At 41.5% G+C, this 26,299-nt stretch overlaps 1 protein-coding gene across 2 annotated transcripts in view; it reads right to left on the reverse strand.

Moving 5' to 3' along the window:
* camk2a (calcium/calmodulin-dependent protein kinase II alpha) overlaps positions 1-26,299 on the reverse strand; it is a 292,509-nt gene that overhangs the window by 40,517 nt on the left and 225,693 nt on the right. For both annotated transcript variants that reach the window (XM_056284736.1, XM_056284737.1), the window contains exons 10-12: positions 24,113-24,235; positions 23,678-23,761; positions 19,160-19,202 (exon numbers count right to left, since the gene is read on the reverse strand). In XM_056284736.1, coding sequence (XP_056140711.1) covers positions 19,160-19,202; positions 23,678-23,761; positions 24,113-24,235 — 250 coding nt within the window. The remainder of the gene's footprint in view (positions 1-19,159; positions 19,203-23,677; positions 23,762-24,112; positions 24,236-26,299) is intronic.

Raw genomic sequence — 26,299 nt, forward strand, 5'->3', positions numbered from 1 at the left:
ACACACACACACACACACACACAGCTATTACTGAAAATAATCCAACATAAAATAAAAGACGGGCCTTTGATCTGAATCAAATTCTTCTATTTTGTCAAATACATTCTGCCCTCTCTTTCTGCCCTCTCATTCTGCCCTTTCTTTCTGCCCTCTCTTTCTGCCCTCCCATTCCGCCCTCTCTTTCTGCCCTCTCATTCTGTCATCTCATTCTGCCCTCTCTTTCTGCCCTCTCATTCTGCCCTCTCTTTCTGCCCTCTCATTCTGCCCTGTCTTTCTGCCCTCTCTTTCTGTCATCTCATTCTGCCCTCTCTTTCTGCCCTCTCATTCTGTCATCTCATTCTGCCCTCTCTTTCTGCCCTCTCATTCTGTCATCTCATTCTGCCCTCTCTTTCTGCCCTCTCATTCTGCCCTCTCTTTCTGCCCTCCCATTCCGCCCTCTCTTTCTGCCCTCCCATTCCACCCTGTCTTTCTGCCCTCTCATTCTGCCCTCTCTTTCTGCCCTTTCTGTATGCCCTCTCTTTCTGCAACTCATTCTGCCCTCTCTTTCTGCCCTCTCTTTCTGCAACTCATTCTGTCATCTCTTTCTGCCCTCTCATTCAGCCCTCTCTTTCTGCCCTTTCTTTTTGCAACTCTTTCTGCCCTGTCATTCTGCCCTCTCATTCAGCCCTTTCTTTCTGCCCTTTCTTTTTGCAACTCATTCTGCCCTCTCTTTCTGCCCTCTCATTCTGTCATCTCATTCTGCCCTCTCTTTCTGCCCTCTCTTTCTGCAACTCATTCTGTCATCTCTTTCTGCCCTCTCATTCAGCCCTCTCTTTCTGCCCTTTCTTTTTGCAACTCTTTCTGCCCTGTCATTCTGCCCTCTCATTCAGCCCTTTCTTTCTGCCCTTTCTTTTTGCAACTCTTTCTGCCCTGTCAATCTGCCCTGTCATTCTGCCCTGTCAATCTGCCCTCTCTTTCTGCCCTCTCATTCTGCCCTCTCTTTCTGCCCTCTCTTTCTGCCCTGTCATTCTGCCCTCTCTTTCTGCCCTGTCATTCTGCCCTCCCATTCCACCCTCTCTTTCTGCCCTCTCATTCTGCCCTCTCTTTCTGCCCTCTCTTTCTGCCCTCTCTTTCTGCCCTCTCTTTCTGCCCTCCCATTCCACCCTCTCTTTCTGCCCTGTCATTCTGCCCTCTCTTTCTGCCCTCTCATTCTGCCCTCTCTTTCTGCCCTCTCTTTCTGCCCTGTCATTCTGCCCTGTCATTCTGCCCTCTCTTTCTGCCCTCTCATTCTGCCCTCTCTTTCTGCCCTCTCTTTCTGCAACTCATTCTGCCCTTTCTTTCTGCCCTTTCTTTCTGCCCTTTCTTTCTGCAACTCTTTCTGCCCTGTCATTCTGCCCTGTCAATCTGCCCTCTCTTTCTGCCCTCCCATTCCACCCTCTCTTTCTGCCCTGTCATTCTGCCCTCTCTTTCTGCCCTCTCATTCTGCCCTCTCTTTCTGCCCTGTCATTCTGCCCTCTCTTTCTGCCCTGTCATTCTGCCCTCTCTTTCTGCCCTGTCATTCTGCCCTCTCTTTCTGCCCTGTCATTCTGCCCTCTCTTTCTGCCCTCTCATTCTGCCCTCTCTTTCTGCCCTGTCATTCTGCCCTTTCTTTCTGCCCTCACTTTCAGCCCTCTCATTCTGCTCCTGCGATGCTCTCTAGCTGCTTTGCCCCAGCTATCAACAGCTGTGCTGTGTGTGTGTGTGTGTGTGTGTGTGTGTGTGTGTGTGTGTGTGTGTGTGTGTGTGTGTGTGTGTGTGAGAGAGAGAGAGAGAGAGAGAGAGAGAGAGAGAGAGAGAGAGAGAGAGAGAGAGAGAGAGAGACTAGTAATGTGTGTAACCTCACAGTTACACTAGAAATCACATCACTTTTTCTGTTTGCTTCTTCCATGGCACACTGCACTGGTGTTGTGTGTTTGGTTCTTGTGTGTCACACCACACTGGTGTTGTGTGTTCTCAGAAATGCTGTCCCAGTTGGACATGTAAATGTCACGTGTGTGGCGGCCTCACCTGTGCCGACTATGCAGCGTCTTTGTCTCCGTCACATTTGAGGTTGTGGCTTCGTGTGGAGAAATTTCAGCAGGAGTTGTGTCTGTGGTCATGTGTTTGTGTCTGTGATCATCTAGTTGTGCCTGTGATCATCTAGTTGTGTCTGTGGTCATGTGTTTGTGTCTGTGATCATCTAGTTGTGCCTGTGATCATCTAGTTGTGTCTGTGGTCATGTGTTTGTGTCTGTGGTCATGTATTTGTGTCTGTGGTCATATGTTTGTGTCTGTGGTCATGTGTTTGTGTCTGTGGTCATGTGTTTGTGTCTGTGGTCATGTATTTGTGTCTGTGGTCATGTGTTTGTGTCTGTGATCATGTTGTTGTGCCTGTGATCATCTAGTTGTGCCTGTGATCATCTAGTTGTGTCTGTGGTCATGTGTTTGTGTCTGTGATAATGTGTTTGTGTCTGTGGTCATGTTGTTGTGCCTGTGGTCATGTGTTTGTGTCTGTGATCATGTAGTTGTGTCTGTGATCATCTAGTTGTGTCTGTGGTCATGTGTTTGTGTCTGTGGTCATGTATTTGTGTCTGTGGTCATGTGTTTGTGTCTGTGGTCATGTGTTTGTGTCTGTGGTCATGTATTTGTGTCTGTGGTCATGTGTTTGTGTCTGTGATAATGTGTTTGTGTCTGTGGTCATGTATTTGTGTCTGTGATCATGTTGTTGTGCCTGTGATCATGTATTTGTGCCTGTGGTCATGTAGTTGTGTCTGTGGTCATGTGTTTGTGTCTTTGATAATGTGTTTGTGTCTGTGGTCATGTATTTGTGTCTGTGATCATGTGTTTGTGTCTGTGATCATGAATTTGTGCCTGTGGTCATGTGTTTGTGTCTGTGATCATGTATTTGTGTCTGTGATCATGTAGTTGTGTCTGTGGTCATGTGTTTGTGTCTGTGATAATGTGTTTGTGTCTGTGGTCATGTATTTGTGTCTGTGATCATGTTGTTGTGCCTGTGATCATGTATTTGTGCCTGTGGTCATGTAGTTGTGTCTGTGGTCATGTGTTTGTGTCTTTGATAATGTGTTTGTGTCTGTGGTCATGTATTTGTGTCTGTGATCATGTATTTGTGTCTGTGATCATGAATTTGTGCCTGTGGTCATGTGTTTGTGTCTGTGATCATGTATTTGTGTCTGTGATCATATAGTTGTGTCTGTGATCATGTATTTGTGTCTGTGATCATGTATTTGTGTCTGTGATCATGTTGTTGTGCCTGTGATCATGTATTTGTGCCTGTGGTCATGTGTTTGTGTCTGTGATCATGTATTTGTGTCTGTGATCATGTAGTTGTGCCTGTGATAATGTGTTTGTGTCTGTGATCATGTGTTTGTGTCTGTGATCATGTATTTGTGTCTGTGATCATGTTGTTGTGCCTGTGATCATGTATTTGTGCCTGTGGTCATGTGTTTGTGTCTGTGATCATGTGTTTGTGTCTGTGATAATGTGTTTTTGTCTGTTGTCATGTATTTGTGTCTGTGATCATGTATTTGTGTCTGTGATCATGTGTTTGTGTCTGTGATAATGTGTTTGTGTCTGTGGTCATGTGTTTGTGTCTGTGATCATGTATTTATGTCTGTGGTCATGTATTTGTGTCTGTGATCATGTATGTGTCTGTGATCATGTATTTGTGTCTGTGATCATGTGTTTGTGTCTGTGATAATGTGTTTGTGTCTGTGGTCATGTATTTGTGTCTGTGATCATGTATGTGTCTGTGGTCATGTATTTGTGTCTGTGATCATGTGTTTGTGTCTGTGATAATGTGTTTGTGTCTGTGGTCATGTATTTGTGTCTGTGATAATGTGTTTGTGTCTGTGGTCATGTATTTGTGTCTGTGATCATGTATTTGTGTCTGTGATCATGAATTTGTGCCTGTGGTCATGTGTTTGTGTCTGTGATCATGTATTTGTGTCTGTGATCATATAGTTGTGTCTGTGATCATGTATTTGTGTCTGTGATCATGTATTTGTGTCTGTGATCATGTTGTTGTGCCTGTGATCATGTATTTGTGCCTGTGGTGATGTGTTTGTGTCTGTGATCATGTATTTGTGTCTGTGATCATGTAGTTGTGCCTGTGATAATGTGTTTGTGTCTGTGATCATGTGTTTGTGTCTGTGATCATGTATTTGTGTCTGTGATCATGTTGTTGTGCCTGTGATCATGTATTTGTGCCTGTGGTCATGTGTTTGTGTCTGTGATCATGTGTTTGTGTCTGTGATAATGTGTTTTTGTCTGTTGTCATGTATTTGTGTCTGTGATCATGTATTTGTGTCTGTGATCATGTGTTTGTGTCTGTGATAATGTGTTTGTGTCTGTGGTCATGTGTTTGTGTCTGTGATCATGTATTTATGTCTGTGGTCATGTATTTGTGTCTGTGATCATGTATGTGTCTGTGATCATGTATTTGTGTCTGTGATCATGTGTTTGTGTCTGTGATAATGTGTTTGTGTCTGTGGTCATGTATTTGTGTCTGTGATCATGTATGTGTCTGTGGTCATGTATTTGTGTCTGTGATCATGTGTTTGTGTCTGTGATAATGTGTTTGTGTCTGTGATCATGTAGTTGTGTCTGTGATCATGTATTTGTGTCTGTGATCATGTATTTGTGTCTGTGGTCATGTGTTTGTGTCTGTGATCATGTTGTTGTGTCTGTGATCATGTGTTTGTGTCTGTGATCATGTGTTTGTGTCTGTGATAATGTGTTTGTGTCTGTGATCATGTAGTTGTGTCTGTGATCATGTATTTGTGTCTGTGATCATGTATTTGTGTCTGTGGTCATGTGTTTGTGTCTGTGATCATGTGTTTGTGTCTGTGGTCATGTGTTTGTGACTGTGATCATGTATTTATGTCTGTGGTCATGTATTTGTGCCTGTGATCATGTGTTTGTGTCTGTGATCATGTGTTTGTGTCTGTGATCATGTATTTGTGTCTGTGGTCATGGATTTGTGTCTGTGGTCATGTATTTGTGTCTGTTATGTATTTGTGCCTGTGGTCATGTGTTTGTGTCTGTGATCATGTATGTGTTTGTGATCATGTATTTGTGTCTGTGATCATGTGTTTGTGTCTGTGATAATGTGTTTGTGTCTGTGATCATGTAGTTGTGTCTGTGATCATGTATTTGTGTCTGTGGTCATGTGTTTGTGTCTGTGATCATGTGTTTGTGTCTGTGGTCATGTGTTTGTGTCTGTGATCATGTATTTGTGTCTGTGGTCATGTATTTGTGTCTGTGATCATGTATTTGTGTCTGTGATCATGTAGTTGTGCCTGTGATAATGTGTTTGTGTCTGTGATCATGTGTTTGTGTCTGTGATCATGTATTTGTGTCTGTGGTCATGGATTTGTGTCTGTGGTCATGTAGTTGTGTCTGTGATCATGTATTTGTGTCTGTGGTCATGTATTTGTGTCTGTGATCATGTATTTGTGTCTGTGATCATGTGTTTGTGTCTGTGATCATGTATTTGTGTCTGTGGTCATGTATTTGTGTCTGTGGTCATGTAGTTGTGTCTGTGGTCATGTATTTTTGTCTGTGTTCATGTGTTTGTGCCTGTGGTCATGTGTTTGTGTCTGTGATCATGTGTTTGTGCCTGTGATCATGTAGTTGTGTCTGTGATCATGTATTTGTGTCTGTGATCATGCGTTTGTGTCTGTGATCATGTGTTTGTGCCTGTGGTCATGTAGTTGTGTCTGTGATCATGCGTTTGTGTCTGTGATCATGTGTTTGTGCCTGTGATCATGTATTTGTGCCTGTGTTCATGTGTTTGTGTCTGTGGTCATGTATTTGTGTCTGTGGTCATGTATTTGTGTCTGTGGTCAAGTGTTTGTGTCTGTGGTCATGTATTTGTGTCTGTGATCATGTAGTTGTGCCTGTAATCATGTGTTTGTGTCTGTGATCATGTGTTTGTGTCTGTGGTCATGTAGTTGTGTCTGTGGTCATGTGTTTGTGCCTGTAATCATGTGTTTGTGTCTGTGATCATGTATTTGTGTCTGTGGTCATGTGTTTGTGTCTGTGGTCATGTATTTGTGTCTGTGGTCATGTATTTGTGTCTGTGGTCATGTGTTTGTGTCTGTGGTCATGTGTTTGTGTCTGTGATCATGTGTTTGTGTCTGTGATCATGTATTTGTGTCTGTGGTCATGGATTTGTGTCTGTGGTCATGTGTTTGTGTCTGTGATCATGTATTTGTGTCTGTGATCATGTAGTTGTGTCTGTGGTCACGTAGTTGTGTCTGTGATCATGTATTTGTGTCTGTGATCATGTATTTGTGTCTGTGATCATGTGTTTGTGTCTGTGGTCATGTGTTTGTGTCTGTGATCATGTATTTATGTCTGTGGTCATGTATTTGTGCCTGTGATCATGTGTTTGTGTCTGTGATCATGTGTTTGTGTCTGTGATCATGTATTTGTGTCTGTGGTCATGGATTTGTGTCTGTGGTCATGTATTTGTGTCTGTTATCATGTATTTGTGCCTGTGGTCATGTGTTTGTGTCTGTGATCATGTATGTGTTTGTGATCATGTATTTGTGTCTGTGATCATGTGTTTGTGTCTGTGATAATGTGTTTGTGTCTGTGATCATGTAGTTGTGTCTGTGATCATGTATTTGTGTCTGTGGTCATGTGTTTGTGTCTGTGATCATGTGTTTGTGTCTGTGGTCATGTGTTTGTGTCTGTGATCATGTATTTGTGTCTGTGGTCATGTATTTGTGCCTGTGATCATGTATTTGTGTCTGTGATCATGTAGTTGTGCCTGTGATAATGTGTTTGTGTCTGTGATCATGTGTTTGTGTCTGTGATCATGTATTTGTGTCTGTGGTCATGGATTTGTGTCTGTGGTCATGTAGTTGTGTCTGTGATCATGTATTTGTGTCTGTGATCATGTATTTGTGTCTGTGGTCATGTGTTTGTGTCTGTGATCATGTATTTGTGTCTGTGGTCATGTATTTGTGTCTGTGGTCATGTAGTTGTGTCTGTGGTCATGTATTTTTGTCTGTGTTCATGTGTTTGTGCCTGTGGTCATGTAGTTGTGTCTGTGATCATGCGTTTGTGTCTGTGATCATGTGTTTGTGTCTGTGGTCATGTATTTGTGTCTGTGATCATGTGTTTGTGCCTGTGATCATTTATTTGTGTCTGTGATCATGTGTTTGTGCCTGTGATCATGTAGTTGTGTCTGTGATCATGTATTTGTGTCTGTGATCATGTGTTTGTGCCTGTGATCATGTATTTGTGTCTGTGATCATGTGTTTGTGTCTGTGATCATGTATTTGTGTCTGTGATCATGTGTTTGTGCCTGTAATCATGTGTTTGTGTCTGTGATCATGTATTTGTGTCTGTGATCATGTGTTTGTGTCTGTGATAATGTATTTGTGTCTGTGGTCATGTATTTGTGTCTGTGGTCATGTATTTGTGTCTGTGGTCAAGTGTTTGTGTCTCTGGTCATGTATTTGTGTCTGTGATCATGTAGTTGTGCCTGTAATCATGTGTTTGTGTCTGTGATCATGTGTTTGTGTCTGTGGTCATGTAGTTGTGTCTGTGGTCATGTGTTTGTGCCTGTAATCATGTGTTTGTGTCTGTGATCATGTATTTGTGTCTGTGGTCATGTGTTTGTGTCTGTGGTCATGTATTTGTGTCTGTGATCATGTATTTGTGTCTGTGATCATGTATTTGTGTCTGTGGTCATGTATTTGTGTCTGTGATCATGTGTTTGTGTCTGTGGTCATGTATTTGTGTCTGTGATCATGTGTTTGTGTCTGTGATCATGTATTTGTGTCTGTGATCATGTGTTTGTGTCTGTGATCATGTATTTGTGTCTGTGATCATGTAGTTGTGTCTGTGGTCATGTAGTTGTGTCTGTGATCATGTATTTGTGTCTGTGATCATGTATTTGTGTCTGTGGTCATGTATTTGTGTCTGCGATCATGTATTTGTGTCTGTGGTCAAGTGTTTGTGTCTGTGGTCATGTATTTGTGTCTGTGATCATGTAGTTGTGCCTGTAATCATGTGTTTGTGTCTGTGATCATGTGTTTGTGTCTGTGGTCATGTAGTTGTGTCTGTGGTCATGTGTTTGTGCCTGTAATCATGTGTTTGTGTCTGTGATCATGTGTTTGTGTCTGTGGTCATGTATTTGTGTCTGTGGTCATGTATTTGTGTCTGTGGTCATGTGTTTGTGTCTGTGGTCATGTGTTTGTGTCTGTGATCATGTGTTTGTGTCTGTGATCATGTATTTGTGTCTGTGGTCATGGATTTGTGTCTGTGGTCATGTGTTTGTGTCTGTGATCATGTATTTGTGTCTGTGATCATGTAGTTGTGTCTGTGGTCACGTAGTTGTGTCTGTGATCATGTATTTGTGTCTGTGATCATGTATTTGTGTCTGTGATCATGTGTTTGTGTCTGTGGTCATGTGTTTGTGTCTGTGATCATGTATTTATGTCTGTGGTCATGTATTTGTGCCTGTGATCATGTGTTTGTGTCTGTGATCATGTGTTTGTGTCTGTGATCATGTATTTGTGTCTGTGGTCATGGATTTGTGTCTGTGGTCATGTATTTGTGTCTGTTATCATGTATTTGTGCCTGTGGTCATGTGTTTGTGTCTGTGATCATGTATGTGTTTGTGATCATGTATTTGTGTCTGTGATCATGTGTTTGTGTCTGTGATAATGTGTTTGTGTCTGTGATCATGTAGTTGTGTCTGTGATCATGTATTTGTGTCTGTGGTCATGTGTTTGTGTCTGTGATCATGTGTTTGTGTCTGTGGTCATGTGTTTGTGTCTGTGATCATGTATTTGTGTCTGTGGTCATGTATTTGTGCCTGTGATCATGTATTTGTGTCTGTGATCATGTAGTTGTGCCTGTGATAATGTGTTTGTGTCTGTGATCATGTGTTTGTGTCTGTGATCATGTATTTGTGTCTGTGGTCATGGATTTGTGTCTGTGGTCATGTAGTTGTGTCTGTGATCATGTATTTGTGTCTGTGATCATGTATTTGTGTCTGTGGTCATGTGTTTGTGTCTGTGATCATGTATTTGTGTCTGTGGTCATGTATTTGTGTCTGTGGTCATGTAGTTGTGTCTGTGGTCATGTATTTTTGTCTGTGTTCATGTGTTTGTGCCTGTGGTCATGTAGTTGTGTCTGTGATCATGCGTTTGTGTCTGTGATCATGTGTTTGTGTCTGTGGTCATGTATTTGTGTCTGTGATCATGTGTTTGTGCCTGTGATCATTTATTTGTGTCTGTGATCATGTGTTTGTGCCTGTGATCATGTAGTTGTGTCTGTGATCATGTATTTGTGTCTGTGATCATGTGTTTGTGCCTGTGATCATGTATTTGTGTCTGTGATCATGTGTTTGTGTCTGTGATCATGTATTTGTGTCTGTGATCATGTGTTTGTGCCTGTAATCATGTGTTTGTGTCTGTGATCATGTATTTGTGTCTGTGATCATGTGTTTGTGTCTGTGATAATGTATTTGTGTCTGTGGTCATGTATTTGTGTCTGTGGTCAAGTGTTTGTGTCTCTGGTCATGTATTTGTGTCTGTGATCATGTAGTTGTGCCTGTAATCATGTGTTTGTGTCTGTGATCATGTGTTTGTGTCTGTGGTCATGTAGTTGTGTCTGTGGTCATGTGTTTGTGCCTGTAATCATGTGTTTGTGTCTGTGATCATGTATTTGTGTCTGTGGTCATGTGTTTGTGTCTGTGGTCATGTATTTGTGTCTGTGATCATGTATTTGTGTCTGTGATCATGTATTTGTGTCTGTGGTCATGTATTTGTGTCTGTGATCATGTGTTTGTGTCTGTGGTCATGTATTTGTGTCTGTGATCATGTGTTTGTGTCTGTGATCATGTATTTGTGTCTGTGATCATGTGTTTGTGTCTGTGATCATGTATTTGTGTCTGTGATCATGTGTTTGTGTCTGTGATCATGTATTTGTGTCTGTGGTCATGGATTTGTGTCTGTGGTCATGTGTTTGTGTCTGTGATCATGTATTTGTGTCTGTGATCATGTAGTTGTGTCTGTGGTCACGTAGTTGTGTCTGTGATCATGTATTTGTGTCTGTGATCATGTGTTTGTGTCTGTGGTCATGTGTTTGTGTCTGTGATCATGTATTTATGTCTGTGGTCATGTATTTGTGCCTGTGATCATGTGTTTGTGTCTGTGATCATGTGTTTGTGTCTGTGATCATGTATTTGTGTCTGTGGTCATGGATTTGTGTCTGTGGTCATGTATTTGTGTCTGTTATCATGTATTTGTGCCTGTGGTCATGTGTTTGTGTCTGTGATCATGTATGTGTTTGTGATCATGTATTTGTGTCTGTGATCATGTGTTTGTGTCTGTGATAATGTGTTTGTGTCTGTGATCATGTAGTTGTGTCTGTGATCATGTATTTGTGTCTGTGGTCATGTGTTTGTGTCTGTGATCATGTGTTTATGTCTGTGGTCATGTGTTTGTGTCTGTGATCATGTATTTGTGTCTGTGGTCATGTATTTGTGCCTGTGATCATGTATTTGTGTCTGTGATCATGTAGTTGTGCCTGTGATAATGTGTTTGTGTCTGTGATCATGTGTTTGTGTCTGTGATCATGTATTTGTGTCTGTGGTCATGGATTTGTGTCTGTGGTCATGTAGTTGTGTCTGTGATCATGTATTTGTGTCTGTGATCATGTATTTGTGTCTGTGGTCATGTGTTTGTGTCTGTGATCATGTATTTGTGTCTGTGGTCATGTATTTGTGTCTGTGGTCATGTAGTTGTGTCTGTGGTCATGTATTTTTGTCTGTGTTCATGTGTTTGTGCCTGTGGTCATGTAGTTGTGTCTGTGATCATGCGTTTGTGTCTGTGATCATGTGTTTGTGTCTGTGGTCATGTATTTGTGTCTGTGATCATGTGTTTGTGCCTGTGATCATTTATTTGTGTCTGTGATCATGTGTTTGTGCCTGTGATCATGTAGTTGTGTCTGTGATCATGTATTTGTGTCTGTGATCATGTGTTTGTGCCTGTGATCATGTATTTGTGTCTGTGATCATGTGTTTGTGTCTGTGATCATGTATTTGTGTCTGTGATCATGTGTTTGTGCCTGTAATCATGTGTTTGTGTCTGTGATCATGTATTTGTGTCTGTGATCATGTGTTTGTGTCTGTGATAATGTATTTGTGTCTGTGGTCATGTATTTGTGTCTGTGGTCATGTATTTGTGTCTGTGGTCAAGTGTTTGTGTCTCTGGTCATGTATTTGTGTCTGTGATCATGTAGTTGTGCCTGTAATCATGTGTTTGTGTCTGTGATCATGTGTTTGTGTCTGTGGTCATGTAGTTGTGTCTGTGGTCATGTGTTTGTGCCTGTAATCATGTGTTTGTGTCTGTGATCATGTATTTGTGTCTGTGGTCATGTGTTTGTGTCTGTGGTCATGTATTTGTGTCTGTGATCATGTATTTGTGTCTGTGATCATGTATTTGTGTCTGTGATCATGTATTTGTGTCTGTGGTCATGTATTTGTGTCTGTGATCATGTGTTTGTGTCTGTGATCATGTATTTGTGTCTGTGATCATGTGTTTGTGTCTGTGATCATGTATTTGTGTCTGTGATCATGTAGTTGTGTCTGTGGTCATGTAGTTGTGTCTGTGATCATGTATTTGTGTCTGTGATCATGTATTTGTGTCTGTGGTCATGTATTTGTGTCTGCGATCATGTATTTGTGTCTGTGATCATGTATTTGTGTCTGTGATCATGTATTTGTGTCTGCGATCATGTATTTGTGTCTGTGATCATGTAGTTGTGTCTGTGATCATGTATTTGTGTCTGTGATCATGTATTTGTGTCTGTGATCATGTATTTGTGTCTGCGATCATGTATTTGTGTCTGTGATCATGTAGTTGTGTCTGTTATCATGTATTTGTGCCTGTGGTCATGTGTTTGTGTCTGTGATCATGTATGTGTTTGTGATCATGTATTTGTGTCTGTGATCATGTGTTTGTGTCTGTGATAATGTGTTTGTGTCTGTGATCATGTAGTTGTGTCTGTGATCATGTATTTGTGTCTGTGGTCATGTATTTGTGCCTGTGATCATGTATTTGTGTCTGTGATCATGTAGTTGTGCCTGTGATAATGTGTTTGTGTCTGTGATCATGTGTTTGTGTCTGTGATCATGTATTTGTGTCTGTGGTCATGGATTTGTGTCTGTGGTCATGTAGTTGTGTCTGTGATCATGTATTTGTGTCTGTGATCATGTATTTGTGTCTGTGGTCATGTGTTTGTGTCTGTGATCATGTATTTGTGTCTGTGATCATGTAGTTGTGCCTGTAATCATGTGTTTGTGTCTGTGATCATGTGTTTGTGTCTGTGGTCATGTAGTTGTGTCTGTGGTCATGTGTTTGTGCCTGTAATCATGTGTTTGTGTCTGTGATCATGTATTTGTGTCTGTGGTCATGTGTTTGTGTCTGTGGTCATGTATTTGTGTCTGTGATCATGTATTTGTGTCTGTGATCATGTATTTGTGTCTGTGGTCATGTATTTGTGTCTGTGATCATGTGTTTGTGTCTGTGGTCATGTATTTGTGTCTGTGATCATGTGTTTGTGTCTGTGATCATGTATTTGTGTCTGTGATCATGTGTTTGTGTCTGTGATCATGTATTTGTGTCTGTGATCATGTAGTTGTGTCTGTGGTCATGTAGTTGTGTCTGTGATCATGTATTTGTGTCTGTGATCATGTATTTGTGTCTGCGGTCATGTATTTGTGTCTGCGATCATGTATTTGTGTCTGTGGTCAAGTGTTTGTGTCTGTGGTCATGTATTTGTGTCTGTGATCATGTAGTTGTGCCTGTAATCATGTGTTTGTGTCTGTGATCATGTGTTTGTGTCTGTGGTCATGTAGTTGTGTCTGTGGTCATGTGTTTGTGCCTGTAATCATGTGTTTGTGTCTGTGATCATGTATTTGTGTCTGTGGTCATGTGTTTGTGTCTGTGGTCATGTATTTGTGTCTGTGGTCATGTATTTGTGTCTGTGGTCATGTGTTTGTGTCTGTGATCATGTGTTTGTGTCTGTGATCATGTATTTGTGTCTGTGGTCATGGATTTGTGTCTGTGGTCATGTGTTTGTGTCTGTGATCATGTATTTGTGTCTGTGATCATGTAGTTGTGTCTGTGGTCACGTAGTTGTGTCTGTGATCATGTATTTGTGTCTGTGATCATGTATTTGTGTCTGTGATCATGTGTTTGTGTCTGTGGTCATGTGTTTGTGTCTGTGATCATGTATTTATGTCTGTGGTCATGTATTTGTGCCTGTGATCATGTGTTTGTGTCTGTGATCATGTGTTTGTGTCTGTGATCATGTATTTGTGTCTGTGGTCATGGATTTGTGTCTGTGGTCATGTATTTGTGTCTGTTATCATGTATTTGTGCCTGTGGTCATGTGTTTGTGTCTGTGATCATGTATGTGTTTGTGATCATGTATTTGTGTCTGTGATCATGTGTTTGTGTCTGTGATAATGTGTTTGTGTCTGTGATCATGTAGTTGTGTCTGTGATCATGTATTTGTGTCTGTGGTCATGTGTTTGTGTCTGTGATCATGTGTTTGTGTCTGTGGTCATGTGTTTGTGTCTGTGATCATGTATTTGTGTCTGTGGTCATGTATTTGTGCCTGTGATCATGTATTTGTGTCTGTGATCATGTAGTTGTGCCTGTGATAATGTGTTTGTGTCTGTGATCATGTGTTTGTGTCTGTGATCATGTATTTGTGTCTGTGGTCATGGATTTGTGTCTGTGGTCATGTAGTTGTGTCTGTGATCATGTATTTGTGTCTGTGATCATGTATTTGTGTCTGTGGTCATGTGTTTGTGTCTGTGATCATGTATTTGTGTCTGTGGTCATGTATTTGTGTCTGTGGTCATGTAGTTGTGTCTGTGGTCATGTATTTTTGTCTGTGTTCATGTGTTTGTGCCTGTGGTCATGTAGTTGTGTCTGTGATCATGCGTTTGTGTCTGTGATCATGTGTTTGTGTCTGTGGTCATGTATTTGTGTCTGTGATCATGTGTTTGTGCCTGTGATCATTTATTTGTGTCTGTGATCATGTGTTTGTGCCTGTGATCATGTAGTTGTGTCTGTGATCATGTATTTGTGTCTGTGATCATGTGTTTGTGCCTGTGATCATGTATTTGTGTCTGTGATCATGTGTTTGTGTCTGTGATCATGTATTTGTGTCTGTGATCATGTGTTTGTGCCTGTAATCATGTGTTTGTGTCTGTGATCATGTATTTGTGTCTGTGATCATGTGTTTGTGTCTGTGATAATGTATTTGTGTCTGTGGTCATGTATTTGTGTCTGTGGTCATGTATTTGTGTCTGTGGTCAAGTGTTTGTGTCTCTGGTCATGTATTTGTGTCTGTGATCATGTAGTTGTGCCTGTAATCATGTGTTTGTGTCTGTGATCATGTGTTTGTGTCTGTGGTCATGTAGTTGTGTCTGTGGTCATGTGTTTGTGCCTGTAATCATGTGTTTGTGTCTGTGATCATGTATTTGTGTCTGTGGTCATGTGTTTGTGTCTGTGGTCATGTATTTGTGTCTGTGATCATGTATTTGTGTCTGTGATCATGTATTTGTGTCTGTGGTCATGTATTTGTGTCTGTGATCATGTGTTTGTGTCTGTGGTCATGTATTTGTGTCTGTGATCATGTGTTTGTGTCTGTGATCATGTATTTGTGTCTGTGATCATGTGTTTGTGTCTGTGATCATGTATTTGTGTCTGTGATCATGTAGTTGTGTCTGTGGTCATGTAGTTGTGTCTGTGATCATGTAGTTGTGTCTGTGATCATGTATTTGTGTCTGTGATCATGTATTTGTGTCTGTGGTCATGTATTTGTGTCTGCGATCATGTATTTGTGTCTGTGATCATGTATTTGTGTCTGTGATCATGTATTTGTGTCTGCGATCATGTATTTGTGTCTGTGATCATGTAGTTGTGTCTGTGATCATGTATTTGTGTCTGTGATCATGTATTTGTGTCTGTGATCATGTGTTTGTGTCTGTGATCATGTATTTGTGTCTGTGATCATGTATTTGTGTCTGTGATCATGTATTTGTGTCTGTGATCATGTATTTGTGTTTGTGATCATGTAGTAGTGCCTGTGATCATGTATTTGTGTCTGTGGTCATGTATTTGTGCCTGTGATCATGTAGTTGTGTCTGTGATCATGTATTTGTGTCTGTGATCATGTGTTTGTGCCTGTGATCATGTATTTGTGTCTGTGATCATGTGTTTGTGTCTGTGATCATGTATTTGTGTCTGTGATCATGTGTTTGTGCCTGTAATCATGTGTTTGTGTCTGTGATCATGTATTTGTGTCTGTGATCATGTGTTTGTGTCTGTGATAATGTATTTGTGTCTGTGGTCATGTGTTTGTGTCTGTGGTCAAGTGTTTGTGTCTCTGGTCATGTATTTGTGTCTGTGATCATGTAGTTGTGCCTGTAATCATGTGTTTGTGTCTGTGATCATGTGTTTGTGTCTGTGGTCATGTAGTTGTGTCTGTGGTCATGTGTTTGTGTCTGTGATCATGTGTTTGTGCCTGTAATCATGTGTTTGTGTCTGTGATCATGTATTTGTGTCTGTGGTCATGTGTTTGTGTCTGTGGTCATGTATTTGTGTCTGTGATCATGTATTTGTGTCTGTGGTCATGTATTTGTGTCTGTGATCATGTGTTTGTGTCTGTGGTCATGTATTTGTGTCTGTGATCATGTGTTTGTGTCTGTGATCATGTATTTGTGTCTGTGATCATGTGTTTGTGTCTGTGATCATGTATTTGTGTCTGTGATCATATGTTTGTGCCTGTGATCATGTGTTTGTGTCTGTGGTCATGTATTTGTGTCTGTGATCATGTATTTGTGTCTGTGATCATGTATTTGTGTCTGTGATCATGTGTTTGTGTCTGTGATCATGTATTTGTGTCTGTGATCATGTAGTTGTGTCTGTGGTCATGTAGTTGTGTCTGTGATCATGTATTTGTGTCTGTGATCATGTATTTGTGTCTGCGGTCATGTATTTGTGTCTGCGATCATGTATTTGTGTCTGTGATCATGTATTTGTGTCTGTGATCATGTATTTGTGTCTGCGATCATGTATTTGTGTCTGTGATCATGTAGTTGTGTCTGTGATCATGTATTTGTGTCTGTGATCATGTATTTGTGTCTGTGATCATGTGTTTGTGTCTGTGATCATGTGTTTGTGTCTGTGATCATGTATTTGTGTCTGTGATCATGTATTTGTGTTTGTGATCATGTAGTAGTGCCTGTGATCATGTGTTTGTGCCTGTGATCATGTATTTGTGTCTGTGATCATGTAGTTGTGTCTGTGATCATGTAGTTGTGTCTGTGGTCATGTAGTTGTGTCTGTGATCATGTATTTGTGTCTGTGATCATGTATTTGTGTCTGTGATCATGTAGTTGTGTCTGTGGTCATGTATTTGTGTCTGTGATCATGTAGTTGTGTCTGTGGTCATGTAGTTGTGTCTGTGATCATGTATTTGTATCTGTGATCATGTATTTGTGTCTGTGGTCATGTATTTGTGTCTGTGATCATGTGTTTGTGCCTGTGATAATGTATTTGTGTTTGTGATCATGTAGTTGTGCCTGTAATCATGTGTTTGTGCCTGTGATCATGTAGTTGTGTCTGTGATCATGTAGTTGTGTCTGTGATCATGTGTTTGGTTTTCTGGCTGGGAGAGCTGGTGTCTGATTGGCTGGGACAGCGGGGCAGGCTAAGCTAACTGCTAGCCCATGCAGACCGGCATCGCCGATAACACCAACCTAACACCAAGGGCGGTCTGACAGGACTTGGAAGTAGGGCAGGCTAAGCTAACTGTTAGCCCATGCAGACCGGCGGCTCTGATAACACCAACCTAATACTGAGGACGGTGTGACAGGATGTGGAAGTGGGGCAGGCTAAGATAACTGCTAGCCCATGCCATGTATGTCCATTCTTACCCACGTCTGTCCATTTCTACCCTTCTATGTCCATTTCTACCCACTTCTACTCATTTCTACACACATCTGTCCATTTCTACCCACGTCTATCCATTTCTACCCTTGTATGTCCATTTCTACCCACGTCTGTCCATTTCTACCCTTGTATGTCCATTTCTACCCACGTATGTCCATTTCTACCCATGTATGTCCATTTCTACCCATGTCTGTCCATTTCTCCCCATGTCTGCCCATTTCTACAAACTTCTGTACATTTCTACCCACTTCTACTCATTTCTACCCTTGTATGTCCATTTCTACCCACGTCTGCCCATTTCTACCCTTGTATGTCCATTTCTACCCACGTATGTCCATTTCTACCCACGTCTGCCCATTTCTACCCACGTATGTCCATTTCTACCCATGTATGTCCATTTCTACCCATGTCTGTCCATTTCTCCCCATGTCTGCCCATTTCTACAAACTTCTGTACATTTCTACCCACTTCTACTCATCTCTACCCTTGTATGTCCATTTCTACCCACGTCTGCCCATTTCTACCCTTGTATGTCCATTTCTACCCACGTATGTCCATTTCTACCCTTGTATGCCCATTTCTACCCAAGTATGTCCATTTCTACCCACGTCTGTCCATTTCTACCCTTGTATGTCCATTTCTACCCACTTCTACTCATTTCTACAAACATCTGTCCATTTCTATCCACGTCTGCCCATTTCTACCCATGTCTGCCCATTTCTACAAACTTCTATAAATTTCTACTCATTTCTACCCACGTCTGTCCATTTCTACACACATCTGTCCATTTCTATCCACGTCTGCCCATTTCTACCCATGTCTGCCCATTTCTACAAACTTCTATACATTTCTACCCACTTCTACTCATTTCTACCCACGTCTGTCAGTTTCTACCCACGTCTGTCCATTTCTACCCTTGTATGTCCATTTCTACCCACGTCTGCCCATTTCTACCCTTGTATGTCCATTTCTACCCACATATGTCATTTCTACCCACGTCTGTCCATTTCTACCCACGTCTGCCCATTTCTACCCTTGTATGTCCATTTTTACCCACTTCTACTCATTTCTACACACGTCTGTCCATTTCTACCCACGTCTGCCCATTTCTACCCACGTCTGCCCATTTCTACCCTTGTATGTCCATTTCTACCCATGTATGTCCATTTCTACCCACGTCTGTCCATTTCTGCCCTTGTATGTCCATTTCTACCCACTTCTACTCATTTCTACCCACGTCTGTCCATTTCTACCCACGTCTGCCCATTTCTACCCTTGTATGTCCATTTCTACCCATGTATGTCCATTTCTACCCTTGTATGTCCATTTCTACCCACCTCTACTGAATTCTACCCACGTCTGCCCATTTCTACCCATGTATGTTCATTTCTACCCACGTCTGTCCATTTCTACCCTTGTATGTCCATTTCTACCCACTTCTACTGATTTTTACCCACGTCTGCCAATTTCTACCCTTGTATGTCCATTTCTACCCACTTCTACTGATTTCTACCCACGTCTACCCATTTCTACCCTTGTGTGTCCATTTCTACCCCCTCTACTGATTTCTACCCACGTCTGCCCATTTCTACCCATGTATGTCCATTTCTACCCATGTATGTCATTAAGATGTTGTTTTCAAATTCATGCTAATTAGCCTACACATAGTCTGAGTGATTATGCGCCTTTATAGGTGATGTGGCCCTTAAACGTACAGCACACACACACACACACACACACACACACACACACACACACACACACACACAGTAATTGCTGGTGTTAATTTGTTATAAGTGCTTCTCGGATGCTGTAAGCCAAAAAATCCTGTCGGGGTGATGAGGACGACTAATGTGTGTGTGTGTGTGCGTGTGCGCGTGCATGTTTGTGTGTGTGTGTGTGTGTGTGTGTGTGTGTGTGAGAGAGAGTGGGAAGACAAATGTCAAATCAACTGAGTGACCGTTCTTTGGTAACCTGGTGACCAAAATAAATGAGGTTTCCTCTGATTTTTATACCTTCATTGCAAAATGGACAACAGAGGGACAGAGACTTTGCCTGCATATTTCAAAAGTAAGAGTCTCTCTCTATCTGTCTCTTTCTCTCTCTCTCTGTGTGTGTGTGTGTGTGTGTGTATGTGTGTCTTGCCAGAGAAATTTCTTGTAGCCAGCATGGTGGTCAAAATGGCACCCTGAAAGGAAGAAAGAAAGATGGGTTTGAGAAACTGGTTATAATTGCTTCTCAGATGAGAGTGCGATTAATGTCGGGACTACTACACCTTGAGTTTCCTGTACTCACTAATACCTTGAGGTTCCTGTACCCACTATATCTTGAGTTTCCTGTACCCAATATACCTTGAGTTTCTTGTACCCAATATACCTTGAGTTTCCTGTACCTGCTAGACCTTGAATTTCCTGTACCCAATATACCTTGAGTTTCCTGTACCTGCTATACCTTTAGTTTCCTGTACCTGCTATACCTTGAATTTCCTGTACCTTCTATACTTTGAGTTTCCTGTACCCACTATACCTTGAGTTTCCAGTATCCACTAATACCTTTAGTTTCCTTTACCCACTGTACCTTGATTTTCCTCTACCTTCTATACCTTGAGTTTCCTGTACCCAATATACCTTGAGTTTCATATACCTTCTATACCTTGAGTTTCCTGTATCCACTATACCTTGAGTTTCCTGTACCTTCTATACCTTGAGTTTCCTGTACCTTCTATACTTTGAGTTTCCTGTACCCACTATACCTTGAGTTTCCTGTACATGCTATACTTTGAGTTTCTTGTACCCATTATACCTTGAGTTTCCAGTATCCACTAATACCTTGAGTTTCCTGTACCCACTATACCTTGAGTTTCCTGTACCCACTGTACCTTGAGTTTCCTCTACCTTCTATACCGTGAGTTTCCTGTACCCAATATACCTTGAGTTTCCTGTACCTTCTATACCTTGAGTTTCCTGTACATTCTATACCTTGAGTTTCCTGTACCCACTATACCTTGAGTTTCCTGTACCTTCTATACTTTGGGTTTCCTGTACCTTCTATACAATGAGTGTCTGTGAATGTTCTCATTCATCCAGATCATGGTTATCCAAAGGAGTTGAATCAAGTGCAACTGGACTTGGTATATATACGTGAAGACGTTTCGCCTATCATCCAAGAGGCTTCCTCAGTTTGTGCCTTTCTGACTAGATGAGACAAGCTTGGTCTAGTCAGAAAGGCACGAACTGAGGAAGACTCTTGGATGAGAGGCGAAACGTCTTCACGGATATATACCAAGTCCAGTTGCACTTGATTCAACTCCTTTGGATTCTATATAATGAGTTTCCTGTACCTTCTATACCTTGAGTTTCCTGTACCCACTATACCTTGAGTTTCCTGTACCCACTATACCTTGAGTTTCTTGTACCCACTATACCTTGAGTTTCCTGTACCTTCTATACATTGAGTTTCCTGTACTTTCTATGTCTTGAGTTTCCTGTACCCACTATACATTGAGTTTCCTGTACCCACTGTACCATTATACACAGTTATTGAATATATTTCCATTGTTATGCTGATGATACTCAGTTGAGTGCTTCACAACCTGTACTGGATGGCGGGTTGGTTTTCTGTCTCAATGAATTTACCAACCACTGTTCTGCCGACGAGATTATCAAGTATAGATGACAGAATATAGATTATGACGAATTGATGACTTAATTGATTATGGCTAATGACTATTGCAAACTGTTCTCTTCTCTAACATGTCTTTTCTCTCTCTCTGAATGATGTCTTCTCCTTTCTCTTTCTCTGTGTTTGAATGGTGTCATGTGAGTCTCTCTTGCGTGCATGTGCAGTCGGTTCTCCTCCCAGGTCTCCGTGGTGATGGTGGTCGCCATTTGGATGCTGCCTGCCCTTACACTCCTCACATAAGTTTTTCTTTTTTTACATGATGATGCTGGTCGCGTGGCTTGGGTCCTGGACTGCTCCGTTGGTATGTGGACTCTGCTTGGCATCCTGTGCATCATGTTCTTCTATATTCTGTCATCTATACTCGATAATCTCGTCAGCAGAACAGTGGTTGGTAAATTCATTGAGACAGAAAACCAACCCGCCATCCAGTACAGGTTGTGAAGCACTCAACTTAAAGGCAACTAATTGTAAACTAAGGCAAAAAGACGAGTTTTAAGTTTGGATTTAAAGGACTCAACAGACTCTGATTGTCTGATGGCAGCAGGCAGGTTATTCCACAACAATAGAGCCCGATAGGAAAAGGCCCTGCCACCAGCTGACTTCTTTTTAATTTTTGGTACACACAGGAGCCCTGTATTTTGAGAACGGAGTGCTTGAGATGGCATGTAAGGTTTAAGGAGATCAGACAGGTAGGATGGGGCAAGCCCATTTAGGATTTTATAAGTCAGCAGAAGCACCTTGTATTCTGATCTAACATGGATAGGAGGCCAATGAAGGGAGGCAAGAATTGGTGTACTATGGTCAAATTTCCTAGTTTTAGTTAGGATTCTAGCAGCAGCATTCTGAACCATCTGAAGACTTTTAGTACTAGAATGTGGCAGACCTGAGAACAGAACATAACAGTAATCAAGTCTGGATGAAACAAATGCATGTGTTAGAATCTCTGCATCAGCCATGGAGAGAAAAGACCGAATTTTAGCTATGTTACGTAAGTGAAAAAAGGCAGTCTTGGTGATTTCTTTAATGTGCTTATCAAAGGAAAGGCTGGGATCAAACGTAACACCAAGATTTTTGGCTGCCACACTTTGTGAAACCACAGAGTTGTCGATTGTTATCGTTACTTGATCAAATTGGTGTCTGTGTCTAGCAGGGCCAATGACCAGCATCTCGGTTTTATCTGAATTTAAAAGCAGAAAGTTAAGTGACATTCAGTTTTTCACAGTAGTCAAGCAGGCCTCTAAGTTAGTGATTTGAGTATGATCATCAGCCCTTATAGGCACATACAACTGAGTATCATCAGCATAGCAATGGAAATTTATTCCATAACTGCGTATAATTTGGCCAAGAGGTGTAATGTAAAGAGAGAAAAGTAGAGGGCCAAGTACTGAGCCCTGAGGCAAACCACATTTAATGTCAGAACATTTTGATATAATATTATTATAGCAGACACAATGTGTTCTTCCATATAAGTAGGACTTAAGCCAAGAGAGAGCTAAGCCAGAGACACCAAAATTACAATTTAATCTATCTAAAAGTATACAGTGATCAATGGTGTCAAAGGCTGCACTGAAGTCCAGTAGTAGAAGCACAGAAGTGGAATCAGAGTCGATCGCCAGTAGAAGATCATTTACCACTCTGGTCAGAGCAGTTTCAGTGGAGTGACGGCCTGAAAGCCGACTGAAAAGGTTCATATAGATCGTTTTCTTTTATATGGGTCAAAAGTTGTTGATACACAACTCTCTCTAGTACTTTAGAGAAGAATGGAAGATTAGAGACTGGCCGATAGTTATTAAGAGACCCTGGATCAAGGTGCGTTTTTTTAAGTAGAGGTTTAACCACAGCTGTCTTAAAACTGCTGGGAACAATGCCAGTAGTAAGAGACAAATTAACGATGTCTAGCATTGTAGGTCCAAGAAAAGGCCAGAGGTCTTTAAAAAGTTTTGCCGGTAAAGGATCAAGTAGGCAAGCAGTTGGTTTAGAAGCTGACACAAACTTAGCCAACGTATCACGAGAGATAGTCTCAAAAGCTGTAATAACTGGAACTGTCAGTGACTCATTATGTAGATGACAGGATCTGCAGGAGTAGATGGAGTTGAAGAAATAATTTTGTTTAATATCTCATTAACCTTATTGCAGAAAAAATCTAGAAATTCATGGGCTGTGAATGGTGAGCAGCTAATAGACGACTGCTTTTTAGTAAGTTTAGATACAGTGTCAAAGAGAAATCTGGGGTTATGTTTATTAATATTTATTAAGTGAGAGAGATACGATGTTTTTGCAGTAGATAAAGTAGATAGGTAAAAACCTTCCAGTTTTGATTTTCGCCATTTACGTTCCAGTCTCCTACAGGTCCGCTTAAGAGCACGTGTCTCATCATTAAACCAGGGTGTAGGCCTCTTTAGTCGCCTAGCTCTGGTAGTGAGAGGTGCAACTGAATCGAGGAGACTAGAGAGGGCCACAGTTAAGTCACTATACCCACTATACTTGAGTTTCCTGTACCTTCTATACATTGAGCTTCCTGTACCCACTATACCTTGAATTTCCTGTACCCACTATACCTTGAGTTCCTGTACCGTCTATACCTTGAGCTTCCTGTAACTTCTATACCTTGACTTTCCTGTACCCACTATACCTTGAGTTTCCTGTACCGTCTATACCTTGAGCTTCCTGTACCCACTATACCTTGAATTTCCTGTACCCACTATACCTTGAGTTTCCTGTACCGTCTATACCTTGAGCTTCCTGTACCCACTATACTTTGAATTTCCTGTACCCACTATACCTTGAGTTTCCTGTACCATCTCTACCTTGAGCGTCCTGTAACTTCTATACCTTGACTTTCCTTTACCCACTATGCCTTGATTTTCCTGTACCTTCTATACTTTGAGTTTCCTGTACCCACTATACCTTGAGTTTCCTGTACTGTCTATACCTTGAGTTTCCTGTACCTTCTATACTTTGCGTTTCCTGTACCTACTATACCTTGAGTTTTCGTCTGGCGTTAAACTTCTTCAGACATTCAACTGTCTCTTGCCTGTGCATACAGGAAGCTACTGTGGAGCGGTGCTGTAAAGAGAGAGACAGAGAAATGCAGAGAAGAGAGATTGAGAGAAAAACAGACAGAGAACAGACAGGAGACAGAAAGTACAAGTGAAAGAGAGACAGAGAGAGAGCAAGACAGCTTTGTCAGTGAAAATATACAATTCCTCTTTCATAGTCGCAGTTGTGGCACCCTATACTTATTCTAACACCAGTACTGATACCATTATTATTACTACTACTCCTCTACTACAATTATAATATTATGACTGCTAATAACAATAACTACTGCTACGAATAAGATAATAATCAGCATCTGAAAGTGGTGTTTTAGGGTCAAAGTTTGGGATTAAAAGTCAGCGATGAAACAAAACTTACAGAGATCCAGGGGTGCTTTAAAGCCTCGGCAGCAGTGATGCGTTTCGCCGGGTTGATGGTCAACATCTTGTTAATCAAATCTTTGGCTTCAGGAGTCACTGTGTCCCATTCTGGAGAAGGAAACTTGGAGGAAAAAAGAGGTAGATATTGATGAGAGGGGAAAGGATGAGGAAGGGAGAAAGGGAAAATAGATAAGACTAATGATTATTCCACTAGAATTGGAGGAGCATTAGACCTAATTTACATCCATTTAAAATGATACGTGTAATTCTACTCGAATTCTGGTCTCTGTTCTTCAATGATGTTAATGACAACGAACCAAACCAAGCAAGACAAATTACTTTAAATAAAAATTTAATGGAAGTGTAGCATGCTTGCAAACATCTGCCATTTTCAAACTACTACTACTACTACTACTACTACTTTAGGCTGCTCCCATTAGGAGTTGTCACAGCAGATCATCCGTTTCCATTTCTTCCCGTCCTCTGCACCTTCCTCTGTCACACCAGCCACCTGCACGTCCTCCCTTGCCCCATCCATAAACCTCCTCTTTAGCCTTCCTCTTTTCCTCTTCCCTGACAGCTCCATATTCAGCATCCTTCTCCCAATATACCCAGCATCTCTCCTCCACACATGTCCAAACCATCTCAGTCCTGCCTCTCATGCTTTGTCCCTAAACCGTCCAACCTGAGCGGTCCCTCTAACATACTCATTCCTAATCCTGTCCTTCTTCATCACTCCCAATGGAAATCTCAGCAACTTCAACTCTGCCACCTCCAGCTCCACCTCCTGTCTTTTCATCAGTGCCACTGTCTCCAAACCATATAACATAGCTGGTCTCACAACCATCTTGTAAACCTTCCCTTTAACTCTTGCTGGTACCCTTCTGTCACAAATCACCACCCTGCCTGCACTCCCTTCTTCACCTATCTTCTGCACTCCCCATTACTTTGGACAGTCGACCCCAAGTATTATACGCCTTCGTCACCTCTATTCCTTTCATCCTCACCATTCCACTGTCCTCCCTCTCATTCACGCATAGGTATTCCATCTTGCTCCTACTGACTTTCATTCCTCTTCTCTCCAGTGCATACCTCCACCTCTCCAGGCTCTCCTCAACCTGCACCCTACTACAATCTCTGCTACAGATCACAATGTCATCCACGAACATCATAGTCCACGGAGACTCCTACCGGATCTCGTCCATCAAACTATCCATCACTATTGCAAACAAGAAAGAGATCAGAGCTGATCCTTGATGTAATCCCACCTCCACCTTGAACCCATCTCTCATTACAACTGCACATCTCACCACTGTCACACTGCCCTCATACATATCCTGCACCACTCCTACATACTTCTTTGCAACTCCCAACTTCCTCATACAATACCACACTTCCTCTACCAGCACCCTGTCATATGCTTTCTCTAAATCCACAAAGACACAATTTAACTCATTCTGGCCTTCTCTATACTTCTCCATCAACACTCTCAAAGCAAACATCACATCTGTGGTGCTCTTTCATGGCATGAAACCATAATGCTGCCCGCTAATCGTCACCTCTCCTCTTAATCTATCTTCTATTACTGTGCCATTTCCAAACTCCTCCACTAGAAATAATTTTTACTGTGATTACTGCATAGTTTGCTGAGGATGCTCGGGTGGTTACCCTACATTTGCAAAACTCGCAAACTCACATATACACACTTGATTCAGCACATTAAAATTTCACAAGTATTAGATTAAGGTTAGGATTACGTTGAGGCTGAGGTTAGTTTAAAAATCCTTTGATAATTTTACAAACAAGTCTTCTTTAAGATGATGAGAATGAGAAATGTACTTTATTAATCCCTGTGGGGAAATTCATCTTCTGCATTTAACCCATCCTATACACACAGTAGGAGCCGTGGGCCACCACAGTGCAGTGCCTGGGGATCAACTCCTGCTCTTCTTGCCATGCCTCGGTCAGGGGCACAGACAGGAGTATTAACCCTAAAATGCATATCTTTGATGGTGAGAGGAAACCGGAGCACCCTGAAGAAACACATGCAGATACGGGGAGAACATGTAAACTCCACACAGAAAGGACCTGGGTGTTGAACCCAGAACCTTCTTGCTGTGAGGCTATAGTGCTAACCATGGTTAGCACTGGGCCACCATGCTGCCCACCATGTGCATGGAGGGCA

The sequence above is a fragment of the Lampris incognitus genome, chromosome 8 (genome assembly GCF_029633865.1).
Source record: "Lampris incognitus isolate fLamInc1 chromosome 8, fLamInc1.hap2, whole genome shotgun sequence".
In the NCBI taxonomy this organism is placed as follows: domain Eukaryota; kingdom Metazoa; phylum Chordata; class Actinopteri; order Lampriformes; family Lampridae; genus Lampris; species Lampris incognitus.